At 35.5% G+C, this 21742-nt stretch overlaps 1 protein-coding gene across 2 annotated transcripts; it reads left to right on the top strand.

The window, feature by feature from the left end:
* The first annotated feature begins 12986 nt into the window (after nucleotides 1-12986).
* Nucleotides 12987-18688, top strand: LOC145580278 (trihelix transcription factor ENAP1-like). Of its 2 annotated transcripts, XM_081637701.1 has the most exons (3): nucleotides 12987-14176; nucleotides 14760-14801; nucleotides 18338-18688. In XM_081637701.1, the coding sequence occupies exons 1-3, from the start codon at nucleotides 13315-13317 to the stop codon at nucleotides 18349-18351; spliced, it is 918 nt and encodes a 305-aa protein (XP_081493827.1). In that variant the 5' UTR covers nucleotides 12987-13314; the 3' UTR covers nucleotides 18352-18688. The 2 variants fall into 2 exon arrangements, with proteins under 2 accessions (XP_081493827.1, XP_081493828.1); XM_081637702.1 differs by lacking the exon at nucleotides 14760-14801 and having other exon boundaries at nucleotides 13004-14176.
* Nucleotides 18689-21742: the final 3054 nt, after the last annotated feature.

The raw sequence follows: 21742 nt of genomic DNA on the forward strand, positions 1-21742 counted from the left end.
ATCCTTGTAGGGATGGAATTAGCTTCTTTTTAGTCTATAAATAGGGGAATTTCGTGGCTCTTAGAGACATAGAAAATCAGATTAATTTCAATACAATTTGTTTAACTTTGTTTAAACATTTTCTTGCTAATTTTCAATTCAAGGAGTTGTTTTGATAATTAGAACATGCAATTCTTAGTTTTAGGAGTAGTCTAAGATTTGTTCATCAAAATACTTAGTTGTAGGAGTAGTCTAAGTAGTTTGATTAGGCATTGAATTCGTTCCAGGAGCAGTCGTTTTCAAGGTCATATCCGGTTACTTTCAATCGTTTTTGGTTCGAATTTCTAATCAAGAACAAAGCTTTATTCTACTTGTGTGATTTTAGATCTTTTATTAATTTAAGGGGTTTAAATACACATCAAATTGGTATCAGAGCTTCAAGAGTTTGATCTATCTACAACTCGTTCAAATCGCACTTGTTCTCGGAGGATCAGTTTACTCGATCAACTTCAGAGGGCTCGTTCTCCTTTGTTATGAGTTCTTTTTAGGTGATTCTTTTTTCAGTTTGGGTGAAATTTTGTCTTCTTTCTGACTGCAAAATTTCAGAATTTTTTGAGTTCGTTTGCTATTAAACTGGTCTGTTTTGTGCGTACTGGTTTGTTTTGGTCCGAATTGATACATACTTCTGTTTTGGTTCATTTTTGCTCGAATTGTACTGCGATTTTTGCTGGGATTTTCCTGTGTGTTCTAGGGTATTTTTAAGGTGTTTTGATCATATAATTTGCTTCCGTGCTACTGCTATACTCTGGTTGGTTTCCTGCTTTGTTTTGTGCGCATATTTTGTGTATAAATCATGGGAGAGGAAGCTTTGAGAAAATTAATTGAAAATTTTGAGGAGAAATTTGAGATTTTGGAAGAAAAGTTGACTGACCGTGCTGATGCAAGGTTTGATGCTTTTGCTAAGTTACTTCAAGATCATAAAAAGAAGAAAAAACATAAAGATAGTGATAGTGATGCTTCTAGTAGTGATGATGATACTAATCATAAGCATAAGATTGATGATAGAGGAATAAAACTTGATGATTTCATGGGTCTAGGAAGCCCCGAAGATTTTCTTGAGTGGGCGAGACGATTAGAGAAAATTTCAGATTATAAGGGTTTTGATGATGCTAAACGTTTCAAAATTGCTTATATTCGACTCACTAAGAATGCGGGAATTTGGTTCGATAATTTAAAGGCTTGACGTGCTAGAGCAGGGAAGGAGAAAATCAAGACATGGACGGTTTTGAAGAAAAAGATGAGCTCTAAATACCTTCCACATGATTTCGAACAAACCCTATACATTCGACTCACTTTGTTGTCACAAGGTACTAAGAGTGTTAATGATTATATTGCTGAATTTGAAAAACTAACCTTTCTTTGTGGTTTGGAGGAGAAGGAACAATTGCGGATTGCTAGATTCCTCAAGGGTCTTAATTGACCTATTTCTAGGAAAATTGAGTTGAGTGCCTATGAGTCCTTCAATGATGTGTGCAAGCTAGCTTTGAAGATCAAAAATCATTGGCTCGAGGATAAGGAAAAAACGGAGACAAGTAAAAGTTTTTCAAAGCCTTTCAAGTCTAGTTCCACAACTTTTTCTAGTGAGAACAAAGGAGAGAGTTCGATGAGTGGAGAAAAGAAGGTTGTCAAGGTGTCAAAGAGGAATTTGAAAGCCAAATTAGGTGTTTCAAGTGTCAAGGAAAGGGCCATAGATCCGATCAATGTCCTACAAAGAAAGCTCTTACAATCAAGCAATATCGACAAATGGAAGAGGAAGAGCAAAACATAACCTTTGAGTGTGAAGATGAAAAGTCCGAAGCTAAGGAGATACACACTGATGAGGAAGAAGATGAGGCTTTTCCCGAGAGTGATGATAATTGTCTTGTGATAAGGACGATCCTTCATACCAAGTCCACTTCCAATAACTCTCAACGTGAGTGTTTGTTCCATACCCGATGTAAAGTTGGTGAAAAAACTTGCAATGTGATCATTGATAGTGGCTCTTGCACGAATGTTGCTTATACTAATATGGTGAGTAAATTAAACCTTCCTTTTCGTGATCATGCAAAACCATATAAAGTGAATTGGCTTGATGACTCAAAGGGTTTTCAAATTAAGAAGCAAGCACTAGTAAATTTCTCCATAGGAAATTACAAGGATGAAATATGGTGTGATGTGATTTCAATGAATGCTTGTCACTTACTTTTGGGAAGACCATGGCAATTTGATCGAAAAGTCAAACATGATGGAAAGACCAATGTGTATTCTGTGAAAGTAGGGAACAAACGTTTTAGTCTACATCCTTTGTCTCATAAAGGACATAGTAAGTGCCCAAATAGTAATCGAAGTTCAAGTTTGTTTCTAAGGGAAGAAGTATTCAAAGAAGAGATCGATAGAGGACCCATGGCATGTGAAGACCGTAAGTATAAGGAAGACTTTTCTGTTGATAGTGGTAACGAAGATTCTACATATAACATTGCAAACCTCTTTACTTGTTTTGATGATGTGAATTTGAAGGAAAATTCTTTTGAAGAAGGGGAGAATGATGTGAATCAAGAGGTTAATTCTTTTGAAGGGCCCAAGACACTTTTAGATGGTCCAAATAGCTTCATTATAGGCTGCCCAAAAAAAGAAATAAACAAGAAAGGGTCCAATAGATCAAATGGGAAAGAAGGAAGCTTGATCATCAAGGAAGAGGAAATTGTGCGGTTTACTTCCGACGGCAATTGCGAAGGCCACGCGCCACTCCAAGGGACACGCGCCACCATCCCAGAATCGCCTTGAACCCAGCTTCAACCATAGCCTGAGGTGGTTTTCCGGTGGCGATAAGAAATGGATGAAAATTTACACTTAGTTTTTTTTAGAGTTTTGCTTGCAAGTTTTTACCTTTCACTTGAAAGGGTTTTTCTTGGTTTAGGATAAGGTTTATTTTCTGATTATTTAGTTGCTATAAAACTTCCTAAGTATATTAGGAAAGTTTTTAGTTAATTAAGTAAAGTTTGTTTAGGATTAGTTTTAGTTTTCCTATTCTAATTAGAAGTAGTTTCCTATTCTAGTTAGGATACTTGGGGGGCAAGGTTAGGGGTTTGTCCTAATCCTTGTAGGGATGGAATTAGCTTATTTTTAGTCTATAAATAGGGAAATTTCGTGGCTCTTAGAGACATAGAAAATCATATTAATTTCAATACAATTTGTTTAACTTTGTTTAAACTTTTTCTTGCTAATTTTCAATTCAAGGAGATGTTTTGATAATTAGAACATGCAATTCTTAGTTCTAGGAGTAGTCTAAGATTTGTTCATCAAAATACTTAGTTCTAGGAGTAGTCTAAGTAGTTTGATTAGGCATTGAATTCGTTCCAGGAGCGGTCGTTTTCAAGGTCATATCCAGTTACTTTCAATCGTTTTTGGTTCGAATTTCTGATCAAGAACAAAGCTTTATTCTACTTGTGTATTTTAGATTCTTTATTAATTTAAGGGGTTTAAATCCACATCAAGTTGTTGGTCGGATTTGTTGATGAAGATGAGATTGCGATTGGTGTTGGAGGAGAGAGAGTGGCGAAGATGAGACTTGATGAATTCGGGGACTTGAAATTAGGGTTTTGAAGGATTCGCTGACGCATTTGAAGCGTAGAAGAGAGTTCGCTGGTAATTTTGGAAGGATTTCTGTGGCAATTATCTCCCAAGGAAGAAGAAGCGTCGCCATTTTTGTAGGGTTTTTGCAGAGTTTCATTGGAGAATAGCCGAAAAGGAGTGGTAACTAGACCTGGCAAATGGGTCATTCGGGTCGGGTATGGTTCGGGTCAGGTATGGGTCGGGTCATTTCGGGTCGGGTCAAGTTTGAGTCGGGTCGGGTCATTTCGGGTTGATTTCGGGTCAACTGATAATCGGGTTAGGTCGGGTTTCGGGTCAACATTTCGGGTCGAGTTCGGGTCGGGTCAAGTTTAGGTCGGGTCAGTTCGGTCGGGTCAATTTTCGAGTCGAGTCAGTTCGGGTCGGGTCAATCTTCGGGTCCAATTATCGAGTCGGGTCATATTTGGGTCGATGCATTAGGTTAAATTCAACTCTATATACGTAGTATATATTTATATATTTTTTGACGAGAAACTCACTGTATTTATTAAGGCTACTTTTTTCATGGAATACAGTAATTGTTTGACTTTAGATTAATTTGTAATTTCATTTGGTATTGAACATTATGTTATGTTCGCATTATTATTGTACTATTTTTTTTTCTAGACTTGTGAGAATTGTGACTTTTATTTCGAACGTTAATTAATTTTTTTAATCTTATGGACAAACTCCGTAGAATAGTCGTTAAATTTCAATCTTTTTATGATTTTTTAATAACTTATAGAGATAAAAGGCCGAAGAAATCAAGAAAAGTAATGGTCAAAGTATGTAAATTACTTACACTGTTACACATTACAAATTAATAAAAAAAAAATTCAGTCAGTTTGATTGCGGTTTTTCTCTATATCGGTTTGCTCAGGTCAAGTCTTTAGCTTAAATAGATTCTGGTCATTTAAGGTATAAGATAATTTTGGTTCGGGTCACTTTGGGTTTCGAGTCTATTTGGGTCAATTAATTCAAGTTAAAAGGTCGAGTCACTTTGGGTATCGGGTCAACTTCGGGTCTCGGGTCACTTTGGGTCTGGTCATTTCGGGTCTCGGGTCAACTTCGGGTCGGGTCGTTTTGGGTCAGGTTATTTTGGGTTTCGGGTTAAGGTCGGGTCAATTCCACTTTGGGTCGGGTATGGGTCATGTCGGGTTGATTCGGGTTTTGGGTCAATTTCGGATCACTATTTTCAAGTCGATTTCGGGTCATGGGTCGGGTCATTTGGGTCGGGTCATCGGGTCTGGGTCAGAATTGCCAGGTCTAGTGGTAACTGGTAAAGGAATGAAATTAGGGTTTTGTAGCTTACTGGATTTGAAGATTGCTCAAATCAGTCAAATGTGCTTCATGTTTTGACCAAATCAACAAATTTGAGATTTAAATGCAATTGGAGTGAAGGGGAGGATGAGGAATGTCATTTGCATATGTAAGAAATCAATCAATAGGACAAAATTGACTTTGTCTTGCTTTAAAGGGGAGTTGCGGACCTTGCGGTCAATTTGATAAAATGATTCAAACGAATTTTCACATGTGCAATTTAGTACTCCATCCATCTTTTTTTTTTTTAAAGAAATCCTAAAGGATGACTTCCGATACCAAAGTCATCCCACCGCTAAACCTTTCCGGGACCTTGGTTGAACTACCGTAAAATATTTTCAGGACCTTCCCCTTACTACCGGCTCCGATTTTCGAGCCTCTTCCTTGCTACCGAAATTAATTTCCAAGGGCCTTAAATACCTATAAACTTTCAGATTTCAATGGCAGGAACATAATGTAGATTGAACTATCATAAAATGTTTAATGATATTTCAGATATCCTGCTTCATATATGTTGGATTGATAAATATTCATTGTTCAAAAGTCTCGACCTCAAATCCCAAACATAAAGAACAAACACATAATCATAAAAATTAATTAGTTAATTGGGTGGGGTTAACTATATGTCTTTTTCATCATCTACTTTAAAAATATTATCAAGCTCATAAGACTTTGATGAGAATTCAACTATGAGGAAGCCTTTAAGCTAGTTTATTCTCTGTTGTTTTGTACAGAGGAAAATAGGAAGGAAAAATTGAAATAAAAAATCCAACCTATGTCATTTCTTCCTAAAAAAATCCAACCTTTATTTATTCCAATAAAAATTCAACTTATACCCCCTTCGTATACAGATTCATTACATGTTGATGACCGATTTTTGTAACTGATACGCCACGTGTCAGCTATTACTAGGTCAATTATTTTTTTAATTATTAAAAAAAATAATTAAAAGAAAAAAAAAACAAGAAGAAATTCAGAAAACCCAGCCCTATCCTCCTTCCCTGACCACCCTATCCCCACCGCCCACCGGCCACCGGAACTCCAACCACACCACCCTCCAACTCCAACCTCACGTTGCAGCAGTAGCGTTCCCACCAATCACCAATCCACATCCACCTTGCAGCCCCACAAACCGCCCAGCCATCAACTCCAATCACGCCTAGCGAAAATAAAAAATAAAACAAAAAAAATCCACCCACCACCATAGCCCCTTCCCATTTCCTCCCTAGCCTACCGGAAACCACCACCCTTGCCTCAAAACTACCCGCAACCCCACCCTATATAGCCGACCGTTCGAACCCCGCCCACTTCAAGTCCCAACCAACCTGCTAAACCCCACCACAACAGAACCCCACCCAATTCAATTAACCACCTCGACCACCAGCAACCCCGAATTCCCCACTCAGCCACCCCGAAAACCCCTCTCCTACACCCCAAAAAACCCCTGCCATCCCAATTCCCCACCTAGCCACCCCGAAAACCTCCCAGCCCCGAAAATCCACCCTTAATCGAAAATCGGTTCTGGCTTTGGGTAAGGTGGGGTAAGTGTTGGCAGAGGTGGTGGTGGCGAAGGTGGTGGCCGCGGAGGTTTCAGTTTTTGAGGAGAGAGGAGAGAGAAAGAAGAGGAGTGAGAGAATTAAAAAAAAAATGTTTTTAACCTGTTTAACAGGTTAAAGCTCAAATGAATCTGTTAACGAAGAGGGGTATCAAGGTTGGATTTAAACTGGAATAAATAAAGGTTGGATTTTTTTGGGTAAAAAATGACAAAAGTTGGATTTTTTATTTCAATTTTTCCAAACAGGAAATGGGAAGGGACTCTAAAATTTTAATATTGGAAAAATGAAATTAGGTTGGGTTTATACAAAAAGGGTACTATAATATTTAGCAAGTTTAATGGTCATTTTATACATTCTGCATTTAGGTTATTTTGTACTGCATTTAATACTTTTGTTAATTAAAGTCATACGATATCTACAATTGACAATCAACGACAATGAAAATAGATCTAACAAAATCAAACAAGAGTTGATCGGGGAAGGGCTAAGAATCCAAATACATAAATGTAACAATTTGGCGCATTCTCGATTCGTTGTCTCATACAACTTTTTGTGTGGATACATCGCCGCTTCATAATTTTGTGAAAGAAGTATATATATTGTGCTGATTTTGTAACCCGAATGTGAGCAATAATCAATTGCATCCCCGCACAACTGGAGACCAAATTAAACGCAAATAACACCTTGTCTTTCAAAGGAGTTCGAAAAACCTTGTATTTCGAAGGAGATTGAAAAAACCTTGTCTTTTGAAGGAGATAAACTCTTTCTTTCGAGGGAGACATAATTATAACCTTAGAAACAAGAAAAAAAAAATTAAGGAAACAAAGAATTGGAGCTTTCCACTGGTGAAATCCAATAGAAGCCCCTTTAAAATTAACAATGGAGGCTAGAGTTTAGGAGAGAGGAGAGGAGAGGAGGCTAGGGTTTTTTTTTGTTACTCTCTTCATCCTTTAATTAAGAGTCTATTGGGGTTTTTCACATAAATTAAAAAAATTAGTGGAAGAACATAAGTGCATGTGGGGTATATTTTCAAATACAACAACCTTAAAATATAAATAAGTTATTAATTTTGGGCTCCCAAAGAGGAATACAAGTTCTTAATAAAGAGACGGAGGGAGTATATGGATCGAAACCGACGTCGTGGCTTTTTGGGAGTAACAACCGTCATTCAAGCTTTCATCCTCCATTGACGCTTCATCGACATTATTATTCCCTCTGGTCTTTACCCGTCGACGCCATAATTTCCGACACCATCTTCTAAAATCAAGCTCAATCACAACTTCAATGGGGGACACTACCATCTTGAGTTTGATCATGCCCTAAATTTCACCTTTTTATAGGGTTTTTGCTTGATTTGACGATGAATTCGTCGAATAAGGTAGTGTCGGCGGTGGTATCGTTGTTTGAAGATGGATATGAGGAAGGTGGTATTAATGGAAGGTGGACATGATGAAGATGGTGTCGGTGGAAGATGGGTGGAGATTGGGGATGAAAGGAGGAAGTTTCAATGGAGAAGGAAGCTATCCAACAATTACACAAGCGGTGTTAATAAGTAAATCCTTTGTTTAATTTGCATTCAATTGGACTCGACCTAAAATAATGCAAAACGGTGAGCTATCACCAATTCACCATGCCATTGTTCAACAATATTGCAAAAGGACCATTAGATCAACATATCCACTATTGATTAATAAGGGCTCCCTCTGATAAAATAGTCAAACATTACATGTTAATCACTAAGGTGTTTATCATGATGAAACCCCAATAGGTTATCACCTTGATAAACAAAATTTGTTGATATGATTATGAAATTGTCATGCTTACCAGATATATTTGTTTATTTATTTACACTTTTGTCATTTGATAAACAAAATAGGTAAAATATCGATTCTTATATAAGGGCATGTTCGTGAGAGTGAAGAATAGCTCAAGACATCCATTGAGGTCCTTAGAAGAGCTCATAATAATAATAATAATAATAATAATAATAATAATAATAATAATAATAATAATAATAATAATAATAAAAATAACATATAAAACATAAACTTGTGGGTCGAGGCACTCCATTAAGTAAAAATGCCACCACCTTCCTAGGTCTTAATACTCGGAATTAGGGTGTCTGTTTGGTTTTTGGTTTGAATTTAGGCCAAATTCGATCTGATCTGAAATATAATTCGGGTTTCAATTTTCCAATCCGATTCGAATTTCTTTTCTAATCCAATTCGATCAAATCTGAATTAAAATTTGATCATTTGAATCTGATCTAAAATCCGAATTAGATACGATAATTTTAAGTGCATTATACAATTATAAAAATAAAATACAATTATAAAAATAAGATCTGTCCAAGTCTTAATAACAATACAAGTCTTCAAAATCATGGTTAAAATAAATAGTTCAATATCAAGTCATTAATCAATTAATACTCCATCTATTTCACTTTGTTAGTCCCTTATACTATTTTGGGCATTTCAAAATGATATACACATATGGAATACAACATTATTATAAAGTGAATAATGTTCATAATTTGTGAATAATAATTAATCTAACTGGGTGTTTAAAGGGTCAAATAATTGCAACTGGTTAATATATGTGCTAGTGGATTGTTGGCATGACAAATTCTTCCAATCAAGATTTATTATAGGCGATTTAGTTACAGTCAATTCCCATAACTAAAACAAATAGTACAGGTTAAGACAAAAATTAATTACAAATCTGCAATCAAATGCTAAATTCTTAGGATTCCCCTTTTGTTATTTTAAGTGATTGATTCCAAAGGGACTATCAAAGTTAAGCGGAGGGAGTACAAGTCTTCAAAACAGTAACACCAAGTCATTAATTAATTTTTTACAATAGTAACTTAGTAAGCTGTTGGGCTAAACTTCAAAAGCCCTAACATAAAACAGAACATTCCATATTCATAAAAGCTTAATTTTTTAATTAGGTTTCGATCAGATTCGAATCCAATTAGGGTCAATCCGATCCAATTCGAAAATTCGAATTTTCAAATAATCTCAATTTAATCATCTGATTTTTAAAGTTTGGATCCGACCTGAATTAATAATTCAGTTTGAATTGGATTTCGGTCTTAATCCGGATTATGGGCACTCCTGCCCGAAATTCCATTTCCATTTATAGAAAACTGTGTTCATATAGGAAACACACATTATTACAATCTCGTTAGTTGATCCTCCATTGCTAACTTATACTTCCTATATTTTTTTAGTTGATGACACCGTTTGACTTTTACGATATTCACACAATACGCTTTGACTCGCTTTTGTGGTTTATAGATACGATAAAACATATTCATGTGGGATCTTGTTTGAATCGTTACAATGTATATTTTATTAATATTCACTTTTTATAATTTTACAATGTTGATAATTAGAGATATTAATCGTTAAAAACATACGTTGGCAAGCGTGATAATAGGAAAATATCAACTTAAAAAATCAGAGGAAGTATATAAGAGCACCAGCATCGGATACTTTCCCATGCTTTTTGGTCTCCTTTGAGTCTCGTCATGAATGCTGGTACTTGGGAAAGGTTACTTTTAGGGAAAGGAAATTGGAGTTTCCTTTCTATTGAAAGGAATGACTTCCTCGGCCCATGCGCCATGCAACATGCAAGAATTAACAAAGCAGCAGTACAACGACTATATTTCACAATCTCGTTTAATTAATGTGTCGGTTATTAATTATTATTAACAACATTTACAACATTAATAATAATTAAGTATATTAATAAATATATGTAAATTGAAAAGGGAATAAATGGTGGGGTATATGTAAGTGGGAGAGAGAAAGTGGAAAAGGATACTAATTGATGTTGGGAAATTTTGAAGGAAAGGATGAGTAAAAGGATGGAGATAGTGGAAAGTGATGTGGAGGAAAGAGAAGGTAATGTGGAGGAAAGAGAAGGTGATGTGTCAAGCAGTGGCGGATCCAGGAATCCGAACTAGGGGTAGCACTAGACAATTATAAAAAGAATAAGTAAAACATTGTTGTAACATAACATAATATAGTCAGCCAACACATGGATATAATGCGTTGTGTAGTCGTATGATAATTAACAATCAAATTCAAACATTTATATTGACAAGGTTTTTTTTTTTTTTTTTTTTTTTTTTTTTTTTTTTTTTTTTTACAAATAATTCAATTATATTGTAGATATCGATTATACTATTATAAACTTTCCACATGTTTATTTTTTATTTTGTCAAAGTTGCATATGAATATATACCGAAAACTTTGATATAAATTTTTCCTTGTGCACATATGCTAACGTAAAACTTTGACTGAAAATACCTTTAATAATTAAACTTATAACAATTGAATATTATAGTAATAAATTTGACGATTCCAACAAGTACCCACATAACTATATTTATTGTTATGTATAAATCACAAATATTAGCTAAAGGTGCTCCTTCTGTCAAAGTCAAAATCGTGCAGTGAATTAGATGAATTGTACAAAAAGTCAAAACGTTTCATTTATTTAAACACAGTTGGAGTATGATTTTTTATATTTATTTCAGTGTAAATTTTCATACGATTATAAACAAAATTTAATAATGGCCAATAAATGCAATAAATATTATGTAATGAAAATGAGAAGAATATAAAATATAACGGAGAGAGTATTTCATATTAATAAGGACTGTTTATAAAAAGTGTGAAAACGGAAAAAAGAAATTTATCATGAAAAGATAGTAATACCTTATCCTTTTGTTAATTAAATAGGAGGAAAGTGGAAATTCATTTGGGTTCAAAGCAAAAAAAAAAAAAAAAAAAAAAAGAAAAAAAAAAAAAAAAACTGATGCTAAGGGGTCTCGAACCCTGAACTTGTTGAACAAACATGTTCACCCATCCACCTCTCTTACCACTGAAGCAATGCTGGAGACCTTTAACAATATTACAGATTATAATATATATACATATTTAATCGATGCTTTTCCAGCTTTTTTTTTTTTTTTTTTTTTTGTGGGGGTAGCACGTGCCCCCCCGGGCATCAATGTGGATCCGCCACTGGTGTCAAGTGTAGAAAAGGAGAGAGAAAATGGGAAAGGATGAAAACATCCCCAACAATAATGATGCTCTAAAGAGGAGCACCCGAAATCAATCTTTGGAGCATCAAATCTAGTTCTCAAAAGACCCCATAATTACTAAAAAAAGAAAAAAAATAAAAAATTATGAAACATACATTTACGGCTTTGGGCACTCCTTTAGAGTAAGAGCTCAACGAAAATGCCACCATCTAGACATCATCCTCATAGTCTTAACACACGCATAATCATTTCCATCTATGGACAAATGTGCTCATACTGAAAAACTCAATGCCACGATCTCCATTATTAAACCCACCACTACTAACTAAAATAAGAAGATCGCTCGAAATCATTATTTGGAGTGTCAAACTGAGTCCCAACGATCTCCATAAGTAAGCAAGAAGATTGCTCAAAATCAATATTTGGAGTAGTGTCAAACCGAGTCCCAACGATCATCATTACTACGTATCCCTGAGGTTGTAAAAAATGCACCGTGTACCTTTAAAAACTTTTAAATGCACTATGTACCCCTAAGATTTGTAAAAAAAAATAAAATGCACCAAATTCTAAACATCAAATTGTAATTTAGTTAGATTTGGACCTCCTAAACATCAAATTCTAGTAAATTATTACAGTCTAATGTTAATGTAAACCATTTAATTATATAGTAAACTTAGTTAATGAATCAAATTCTAACACCCAAAAGCTTAGGATTTAGAATGATCGATGGAGTTCAAATTTTGATGTAATTTTTGTTTTTAGGCAGTTTTACTGTATAAATATAAAATATCATAAGGGAGTCAGTTTACGGGCATGATTTTAGTTTGATAAGTCAATGAAATGTGCATTTGTTAGATGATCAGGGTATTTGGTGAATTTTTTTTACAAAAACTTAGGGGTACACAGTTCATTTGGAAGTTTTCAGGGATATATAGTGCATTTTTTAAAACCTCAAGAGTACACGAAATAATTTCCCTCATTATTAAACCCACAGTTACTAACTAAAGCAAGAAGCTAGATCGCTCAAAATCAGTATTTGGAGTGTCGAACTAAGTCCACACTATCTCTATTTTTTTTAAAACCATCATAATTAACAAAATCAATAAGATCGTTCGAAATCAATATTTGGAGTGTCAAAATGAGTCCCAAGAAGAACCCCCACCGAGGCCATTTGGGGCCCGGCCCCCGATAAATTATTATAAATAATTAGTTGATGAACTTAAATAAGCTTATTTTACTTATAAAATATTATATTATAGTGAATAGTTTTGAACAAGAGTTAAAAGATTTAAATCTCAACCCTCTAATATTTTTGGCCAACATCCGTCACTGCCCTTGTAGACATTGTAGATTTGTAGTTACTAAAAACAACCTTAAACATAAAGTCTTCCCTCACAAAATAGAAAATAGCGGTTAATGGAAGGCTAATTAAGTTCGTAAAAAGCTTTATACTCTTACCTAAAAAATCCAACACTCTCCGTGACGTCGGTTCACGCGCCCCTCTCGATGTCACCCTTACCGGCGATCTCACGTTACGTAATCGCTTATCCCTCTTTCTCAAACCCTCTTATTCCTCTTATCATGCTTTTCTCGTCGGCCGGCGCTTTTTCTCTCTCTTCTTTCTCTCTCCTACTTTCTCTCTCCTCCATTAAAATTCCTCCGATTACCTCCATAACTTCAACAACCTACCCTACCTCCTCCTTCATCTTCCTCTTCTTCCTTTGACTGATCTGATTGTTCTCAAGGTTTTTATCAATGGCGGAAGGTCCAGATTCATCGACGCCATCTTTGGCGATGATTTCATCTTCTCGGCAAGTTCCAGTGAGGGAGGATTGTTGGAGCGAAGACGCGACGTTTACGCTGATCGAGGCGTGGGGACAGAGGTATATTGAGCTGAATCGAGGAAATCTGAGGCAGAAACAATGGCAGGAGGTTGCTGATACGGTGAATAACCGCCATGGACATGTGAAGAAAGCTCGGAGAACGGATGTGCAGTGTAAGAATCGGATCGATACTTTGAAGAAGAAGTATAAGATTGAGAAGGCTAGGGTTTTGGATTCTAATGGTGAGTATAAGAGTTCTTGGCCTTTCTTTGATCCTTTGGATCAATTGATTGGATCTACTATGCCGTTGAAGAAGGTTTCTTCTCCTTCGCCTCCAATGGCGGTTCCGTTAATTGCTCATCGGACGCCGATGATTTTGCCTCAGAAGAGGCCAGCGCCGTCTCCGTCGCCTCCGGTTCCTACACCGGCGCCGATGCGAGGTGATGAGCCGTCGTATTTTAGGAAGAATTATTCGGCGATTGCTGCTGCTGCTGCCGCTGCTGCGGCGGAGAGTGAGGATGATGATGAGGAAGAGGAGGAGGAGGAGGAAGAGGAAGTTGAGGTGAGTGGAGAGAGTAGTGAGGCGGATGGGATAAGGAAGCTGGCTAGGGTGATTGAGAAGTTTGGGGAGGTTTATGCGAAAGTCGAGGCCGAGAAGCAGAGGCAGATGGTTGAATTGGAGAAGCAGAGGATGCAATTTGCCAAGGAGATGGAGTGTCAAAGGATGCAGATGCTTGTTGAAATGCAGGTTCAGCTTGAGAAGGTTAAGCGTGCCAAGAGATCCGATTCGAATGGTGAGATTACGCTTCTTAGCTTTGTTAATTTGTTTGATTTTATTGATTTGTTGATCATGTAAATTTTAGATTATAATCGTTTTATAATAATGTGTTTGAGGAGCATATATTATATTGAGGTGGATGTACTTGTTCAAATATGCAATTTGCCCCTTTGCATAAAGTAATTGTCAACTTTGATCTATTTAATTAATTGCATGCTCTATGGTTTGCTTACTAGGTTTTGTTATGCTCAAAATTTTACGAAATTATGTGGAAGGTTGTTTTGTGAGTGATGGCTGGTGTGAAATATACTTCGCTTTGGTGGCTTTGATGGTGATAATTCATAGTTGTTCAAGTTTGTAGAGGTTTGGTGGGTCTGAGTAGAGTGGTAGAGTTCATGTGCTTTTATTTCTTGATGTTCGCCATTCTTAATATGATAGGATTGGCTGTTGATATTCTCTTTAGGATCAGAAAGGTTGATGAGTTTATTTTGTTTGATTTTATAATTTTATTCGGGTTACATACGATTGTCAGTTAACATGATCTCTATCAACATAAATACAATCCTTGAATTTCCTGTCATATTTCTCATTGATGTCAGGAGGAACTAACCTCTCTTTCATGCTCTCTTCAAGTCTTACAGGTTCTTGCTTATCTCCCTAAACATTATTTTGTCAAACATCAAGTTAATATCCTGTTTAATCTGTAGTATGTTGTAGTTAGGTTCTAATATTTTCAGAGTTCTCAGGCATACATTGATTATTGTTGACTGGTTTGTCTTTGCTGAACTTCCTGTTCTTTCTTTTCAATATCACTATTTATGTTCTTTAACTTCACCGAATGACGGGTTACTTTTTCTTTTTCGGAGAGGGCGTCGTATGTGTGATACAAGTATATGATTAATGTTCTTTGCCTTTGTTGAAGTTCCTTCATGTTATTCAGCAGCTCCATATTTTCTGCTGTGTTATGTACATGGAATTGAAACTTGTCCATTCTGTTACGAAGCAGCTGTCCTGTAGCAGAATCTGGATTTGCAATTTTCGAAAACCCCATTACATAACATCCTGGCATATACTATGCTTTTCTCCCAGTGTTGATTGTTACATAATGATGACTCATCATGTTAGGTTTTTTTTTTTTATTTTTTTTTGTAATCTGTTATGTCTATTCTTTTATTTAAACTATTTTTAGTAATTGTGTACTATGTAGTTTATAAAACATTATATATTAAGTAAATTTTATTCGTCCCCAAATATGTTGTCCATTGATATTATGATAGATTTGGTTATATTCTGTTGAAACTTGAAAGAATACTTTTTAAACTCAAAAAATGTAAGCAAGGTTTAAACCATGTCTGTTACAAGGTGTTTCTGCGACAGTGTAACCTTTACGCATTGTTTGGTAGCATAGAAGGATGGAAAGGAAGGGGAGGAAAAGAGGAGGAAGGAGAGAGAAGAGGGAGGAGGAGATACGTGAGCTCCATATTTCCTTCAAATCTCTCCAATTTTGGAGGGATTGTGGAGATTAAAGAGAGGGAAAATGGATCTCTCCCTCTCCTTCCCTCAATCCTTTACCCAAACAAGAGTAGTTATCCTCCTCCCTTTCTCTTCTCTTCATTTCCTTCCATTTCCTTTTATCCAAACAAATGTTACTGCAATTGCAACCATATCCATGATTTGTTTCTATGGTTATTTATCCAAGCTTCTTTAGCTTCTATGAAAGGAATTAGTAAGGGTGGATATTTGTCATTTTTTGGGCTGAGAGATGTAGCATTATATCAATATTAGATCCCAGAGGCATTTTCCGTTTGATGAGTCTAGGTTCACTAGTGTATGTTGTGCTTACTGATGTTCTTAAATGAAGACCACCGATCACAAATCACAATGTTAGTGACATTGAATTAAGATGGTTGGTGAAGGGTTTTTTTATTTTTATTTTATATTTCTTATCTTTTTAATTTTTGGGTTTTGACTTTTGAATCTGAATTTGGCAGGAAGATCACTTACATTATGGGTCTATCGATTTGTTTAGTTGATAGGTTGAGGGAATCAACTACCTTTCCCTCTCTTTAGCATGATGATTTTTGATATAACTTGTTGGATAGGGCTAACCATATGTTGAGATTAACTTTATTTTTGGAGGTATTGCACAACCAGGGGCAATCAATGCTTAATCTCTTTGCCGTATCTTGGGATCATCTGAGATCTGACATATCGTGACTAGTTTTGTCAAATAGGCTTAAGTTTGTTAGGAAATTAAATTGTTTGCTCTCTTTCATCGTGATTGCTGCCTATCCTCTCTTCCTCTTCTTCGCTTCTCTTTACCTTTGTCCTATTTTCCTTTGTTGCTGCTGACACTTTCCACCTAGTTGTGCTGTATTTTAAGTTGCCGTAATTTTGTTGAGCAGCCTATTTCAGTTTGAGGCTTGAGTACAAGGAATATCGTCCTCGTTTTTATGAAGAAAATCATTATTGAAGGTTTTGCAACAACAATATTGCTGTACTGCAATTTTTTCCAGTAGTGTGTTCCACATGTAGTGAGGATATTTATTGAAGTTTGTAGCTCATTTAGGGGAAAGAGATGAAGCTCTGTGGGAATTGAAGACTGAGATTTCAGAAAGGTTACAAAGGTCGAGAATACAGGAAAATGGCTTGACAATTTTATTTATAAACGCTGATTCAAATTTTACTGCAACCAATCTGCGGAACTTTTATTTATTTGACAACATATTTGCTGGCTGGGGTCTGCGTGTTGCTTTTCCTTGGGAACATGGGAATAGTATAGGACTTATGATGGGGTGCATTTACATGCCTCTAGGCTATAGCAATCTTTTTTATGTAGGGATAGTTTTATAATTCTATCAAACCCCTTATTTGAGGATGTAATTGTGATAAGTGCAAAATGATGCCGTTACCCAGCCTTTCAGTCCTTCACTAAGTTATAAAGATTATCTGACTACATGGTTATAATGTGAACTTTGAATTAGGCCAAGTTTGGGAAGAACTAGAGAAGTGCCTGTATTTAGGGTTGTTTTGTGACTTCCCTTGTAATTTTTTCATTGACCTATATGCGCAATCTCTTGAAGAATAGAAACGTTTTTGCATTCATAAATAATCTCAACTATTGTTGATTTATGGAAAGAGTTATACTCTATACACAAAAATGTACATCTATGATCCTCCATTATGATGATATCTCGGACCCTTATGGGGCCATTTTAATTCTGTCCTTAATGTTGTTAGCCTTGATCAATTAGCGTTGTGTATTTGTCGTAATTGGGATCTTTGATGTACATCTTTCTTAGTGGGATCGTTTTAGTTGTTAAATGTGAATAATGATTTAGCAGTGCATAGAGAAAGTGTGGGAATTTATTACACGAATGATTGATGATATTGAGGCGTGAGAGAGAAGAAAAAAGAAGTATGAAGTTTATGTGGGGACATTTGGAAAAGGAAAGTGTGAAGTTTATTTAGGGACAGAGATAGTAGCAGTATGAAATGATTCTTTTCTGAAAGTGAATCTGTTATTGTTGTTTTCTGCATTAGTCAACATGAATTGTGAAAGCTTTGATCATCAAAGTCATATCTGGTCCTACTATTTGATAACGGTGATCAGGGCTAATCATCAAATTCAGATACGTTCAGATCAGGGCAAATCAAACTTTGGTGAATTGTAAAACTCTAATCATCGAAGTCATGCTGTAGATGCTAGAACTAGGGTGCATTTGATTCCCAAGTGCTAATAGGATCATCTCCAAAGTTTATTTGTTGCCTTTTTTGTTTAGTCATTGACAATGGTGCCTGTAAACCTAAGTGTGTATCTGGCCAACCTGGGGAAACAAAAGTTATTACTGGGATAAGATTCATAAGAATACATGATTTACCGGGCTATAGATGTATAAAGTAACCTTTGGCATGCTTAAATCTTTCTTAGGTCCTGCAACAGCTTATTGAACGGTTTTTTTTTTCCTGTTAATTGATTTTCTTTGAATCAGTTGGAATGAGGAAATTGATTGTTTAAAGTTGCATTCTCTAGCAAGTTTTGAGATCCTTTGGGTATTGACAGTGTTAAAGTAGAAATTCCCTGTTAATGTGAACTCATAAGTTTGAAGAATATGAATCATTAAGCTTTATGCATTGTTATATATAGAGCTTACATTGGTCTGTCTTTCTCTTGCAGATATGTATAGCTAGCTTCTTTGTGGAGCCACACCTGAAGTCTGATTTATGAGGTAGCCTGCAATTTCTTGCTAACGTATCAAATCGCTTTTGGGAAAGTTAATACCAGTAATTGTAGAAGTGCCGTGGACAGGGAGGTAGAATGATTTGCAAACTACAGTAGTTTGGAATGTTATGATGGTTTAACTTCTATTTGCTCTCTATTGACTCTTGATTCTTAGATTATTGCCCAATTTGGATCTGATAATTTTGTAATTCAAAAGTTTTACAAAACGCTAGACGCTAGTAGGTCTTCTGGAAGCTCTCGTTGGTCATGCTTCTTTTGAATGAATGTGCAGTTGGATTATGTTCATCTTCTGTTTAAATGTGGACACACAGGTTTGGCTAGGGTTGGGTGTGCTTGATTTGGGAGGTTAACCTGTGGAAATCTAGGGGTTGGTAGCTTGGTACGAAGTCCAATGTGTATTGTCTATCTATCTTTCCCATAAGAAGTTTTACTCGTGTTCAACGAAACAATGATCTCAACTCCTTCATGATGACTGTGGATCAATTCTTTTCTTTGGAAATTTTGCTCCTTATGTTCAACTAGATTACCTTTTAGGTATGCATAAGTTGAAAGTAATTTTTGAAGATGGGGAGGGGGGAGGTCCTTGAATTATGAGCTCATCTTATTTTGACTTGTTGACAAAATAAGTTTAGGTAATGTATATACAATTAGGCAAAAGCTAATGAGCGCCCCCGGGCGTTAGATAAGAGAATTAAAAGTGAAAATATTAGAGTAAAACTAACATTAATTACACCGAATTACGCATAATTTTGTCATGCTTTCTAACTAAATACTATTTCAACCAATATAATTATTCCTTATCTAACGCCCTAAGGACTAGTCAAGAGAATGATACTCCACTTTGATGGAAGCCGATGTGAGTAAAATACTACCCCTTCAAAACTCAAGTGACATGACACGAAAGGCGAAAACCTTTCCTTGCCTCTAAGGCCATCCCAAGGCCCTAACAAACATCGAACGTCTTGGGATCCATGACCATGAGCTACTCTCCTTAGTAACTCAATACCAGACATCTCCTGATTAGGAGAATGTTGGACCTTTAAGGAGGAACTTGCTTCCCTCAACTCATTCAGACGAGGAGCCTCTGTCAAGATTTGATTACCAATGATAATGGATGGACTGGCAATCATCACCAAACATGTGGTTGAGGAATTCTCTCTAATCCCCAACCTAACCCTCACCACCATGACACTCATAACTGAAGAAAGGAATCCCACATCTAAAGCAGACAATACAACTAGTGAATTGCTTGAAGAATCCTGAATTGGATCTCTAATAAATTCTTCCATCATCCCTGAAACAAAGTACTGACCACCACAATTCACTGGTGGCACACTCCGACAAAGGAACCAAATTCTTAGACATAATATTGGATCCTACAACCTAAACCCCAATCCCATACTTGAACCTCACCACTAAAAAGACCCTCATTCCCTCCGGAAAAATTACAAATAGAAAGAAAAACTCATAGCACTCTAAAGCCCCATCTTTACAATTTGAGTCCATTTATATTTATATTTTTACTTTTTATTTTTGTAAAAAATTAATCAATATTATTCATTTAACTTAATAGTAGATGAAATCCCATGCAATGCACGATTTTTTTTATACATAAATCTTACAGAACGATGATTCTCAATATAACCGTATAAGACTATGTAATAGAAAAATTTATCCAAAAGATCATTTTAAATGGTTGACTTTGCGAGAAAGGTCCTTATATTAAAATAGATAAATAAGTAAATAAATAAATACTGTAATACTTTTCCTAATATAAGTGCTTGTTTTTTATTCTTCCTAAAAATAATGATTTGTTAGTTAACTTACTTTTATCCTGTTAAAAGTTTATTCAGACCTTAAAATAGATAATATATTCGGTAAACACAAATTTTTGTATGTGGTGTGGCCAGCCACAATTATTATTATTTTTTTTTTTAAAAAAAATACCACTAGTCTTCTCTCTTCTCTTTTCTTAGCTTCTTCTCCAAGCCAAACCACACATCACCAACAACCATATCTCTACTCCACCCATTTACTCTATCCTCTTTGCCAAATTATTGCAATTTAAGCCCGAAGTTGTAGAAATTGGGTGCCAAATTGCTGTGAAAATTTGCGATTAATTAACCTTAAGATTATCAACAACAACATTTGAATTAGTGAAATCGATGAGAATCGGAGAAATGTGAGCTCGTTTTCTTCGTGGAATCTTAGATCGAACATTCTTCGTCAAAAATTCAGCAATAGAAACTACAATAGTAATATGAGTAGATTGTAGAATATTTGTAGGGTACGACTGGTTTGGTCAGGGGTTACTTGTAGGGTGTTACTGGTTTGGTGAGGATTTACTTGTAGGGTGTTACTGGTTTTGGTCAGGGGTTACTTGTAGGGTGTTACTGGTTTGGTATGGGCCTATAAGCAACCCTTGAATAAGTAATTCATACAAGTAACCCTTGAATAAGTAACTCATACAAGTAATCCCTGAAGTAACTCATACAAGTAACCCCTGAATAAGTAACTCGTTCAAGTAACACTTGAATAAGTAACTCATACAAGTAACCCTTAAATTAACCCATACAAGTAACCCCTGAATAAGTAATCTATACAAGTAACCCCTGAAAAAAAAAATACAAGTAACCCCTGAATAAGTAATCCATACAAGTAACCCCTGGAAAAAAAAATACAAGTAACCCTTGAAAAACACAAGTAACCCTGACAAAACCAGTAACCCCGTTATACGCGTGAATAGTAACCCCGTAATGCATGCGTCTGGGTCCATTATTTTTGATGACTTGGCAACAGGCCACACCGTGTGGCCTGCTGCACCAAAAAGGCTCTGTTTGGTAAAAATAAGTAACTTCAGTATAGTAAGTTCAATTTGGTAAAAATAAGTTCAGCTTAGCAGATGTTAGTTATTTAGTAAAAAAAAAAAAGGTTAGTTTAGCATAAGCTGTGTTTAATAAAAAAAAAAAGGAGTTTAAATTAGTAGATTTCATAATTTCAAAGAACAAATGTAATAGCAAACCGGGTCAATAAAAAAAGTTTTCTGAAGAAATCACTAAAAAAAAAACATTTATATTCAGTAAAATAATTCAATTCAAGCAACAATAATTTATGTTTAATAATATGAGCTAAAAAAAAACCTAAATAAATTTTTTTTTATAAAAAAAAAATGAATGAATAAGGGCACATCAAGAGAACAATTAAACTAAATACTAAAATAAAGTTTTAAAAGTGTATATATATAATTATGACACGTCGTTGATGTGATTTTTTCCCCTTGATACCGCCTTATCCAACATTTAATTTCCTCAATCTCGGCACCAAATCACTCATGCACTC

The sequence above is a fragment of the Chenopodium album genome, chromosome 14 (assembly GCF_948465745.1).
Source record: "Chenopodium album chromosome 14, dcCheAlbu1.1, whole genome shotgun sequence".
Classification (NCBI taxonomy): domain Eukaryota; kingdom Viridiplantae; phylum Streptophyta; class Magnoliopsida; order Caryophyllales; family Amaranthaceae; genus Chenopodium; species Chenopodium album.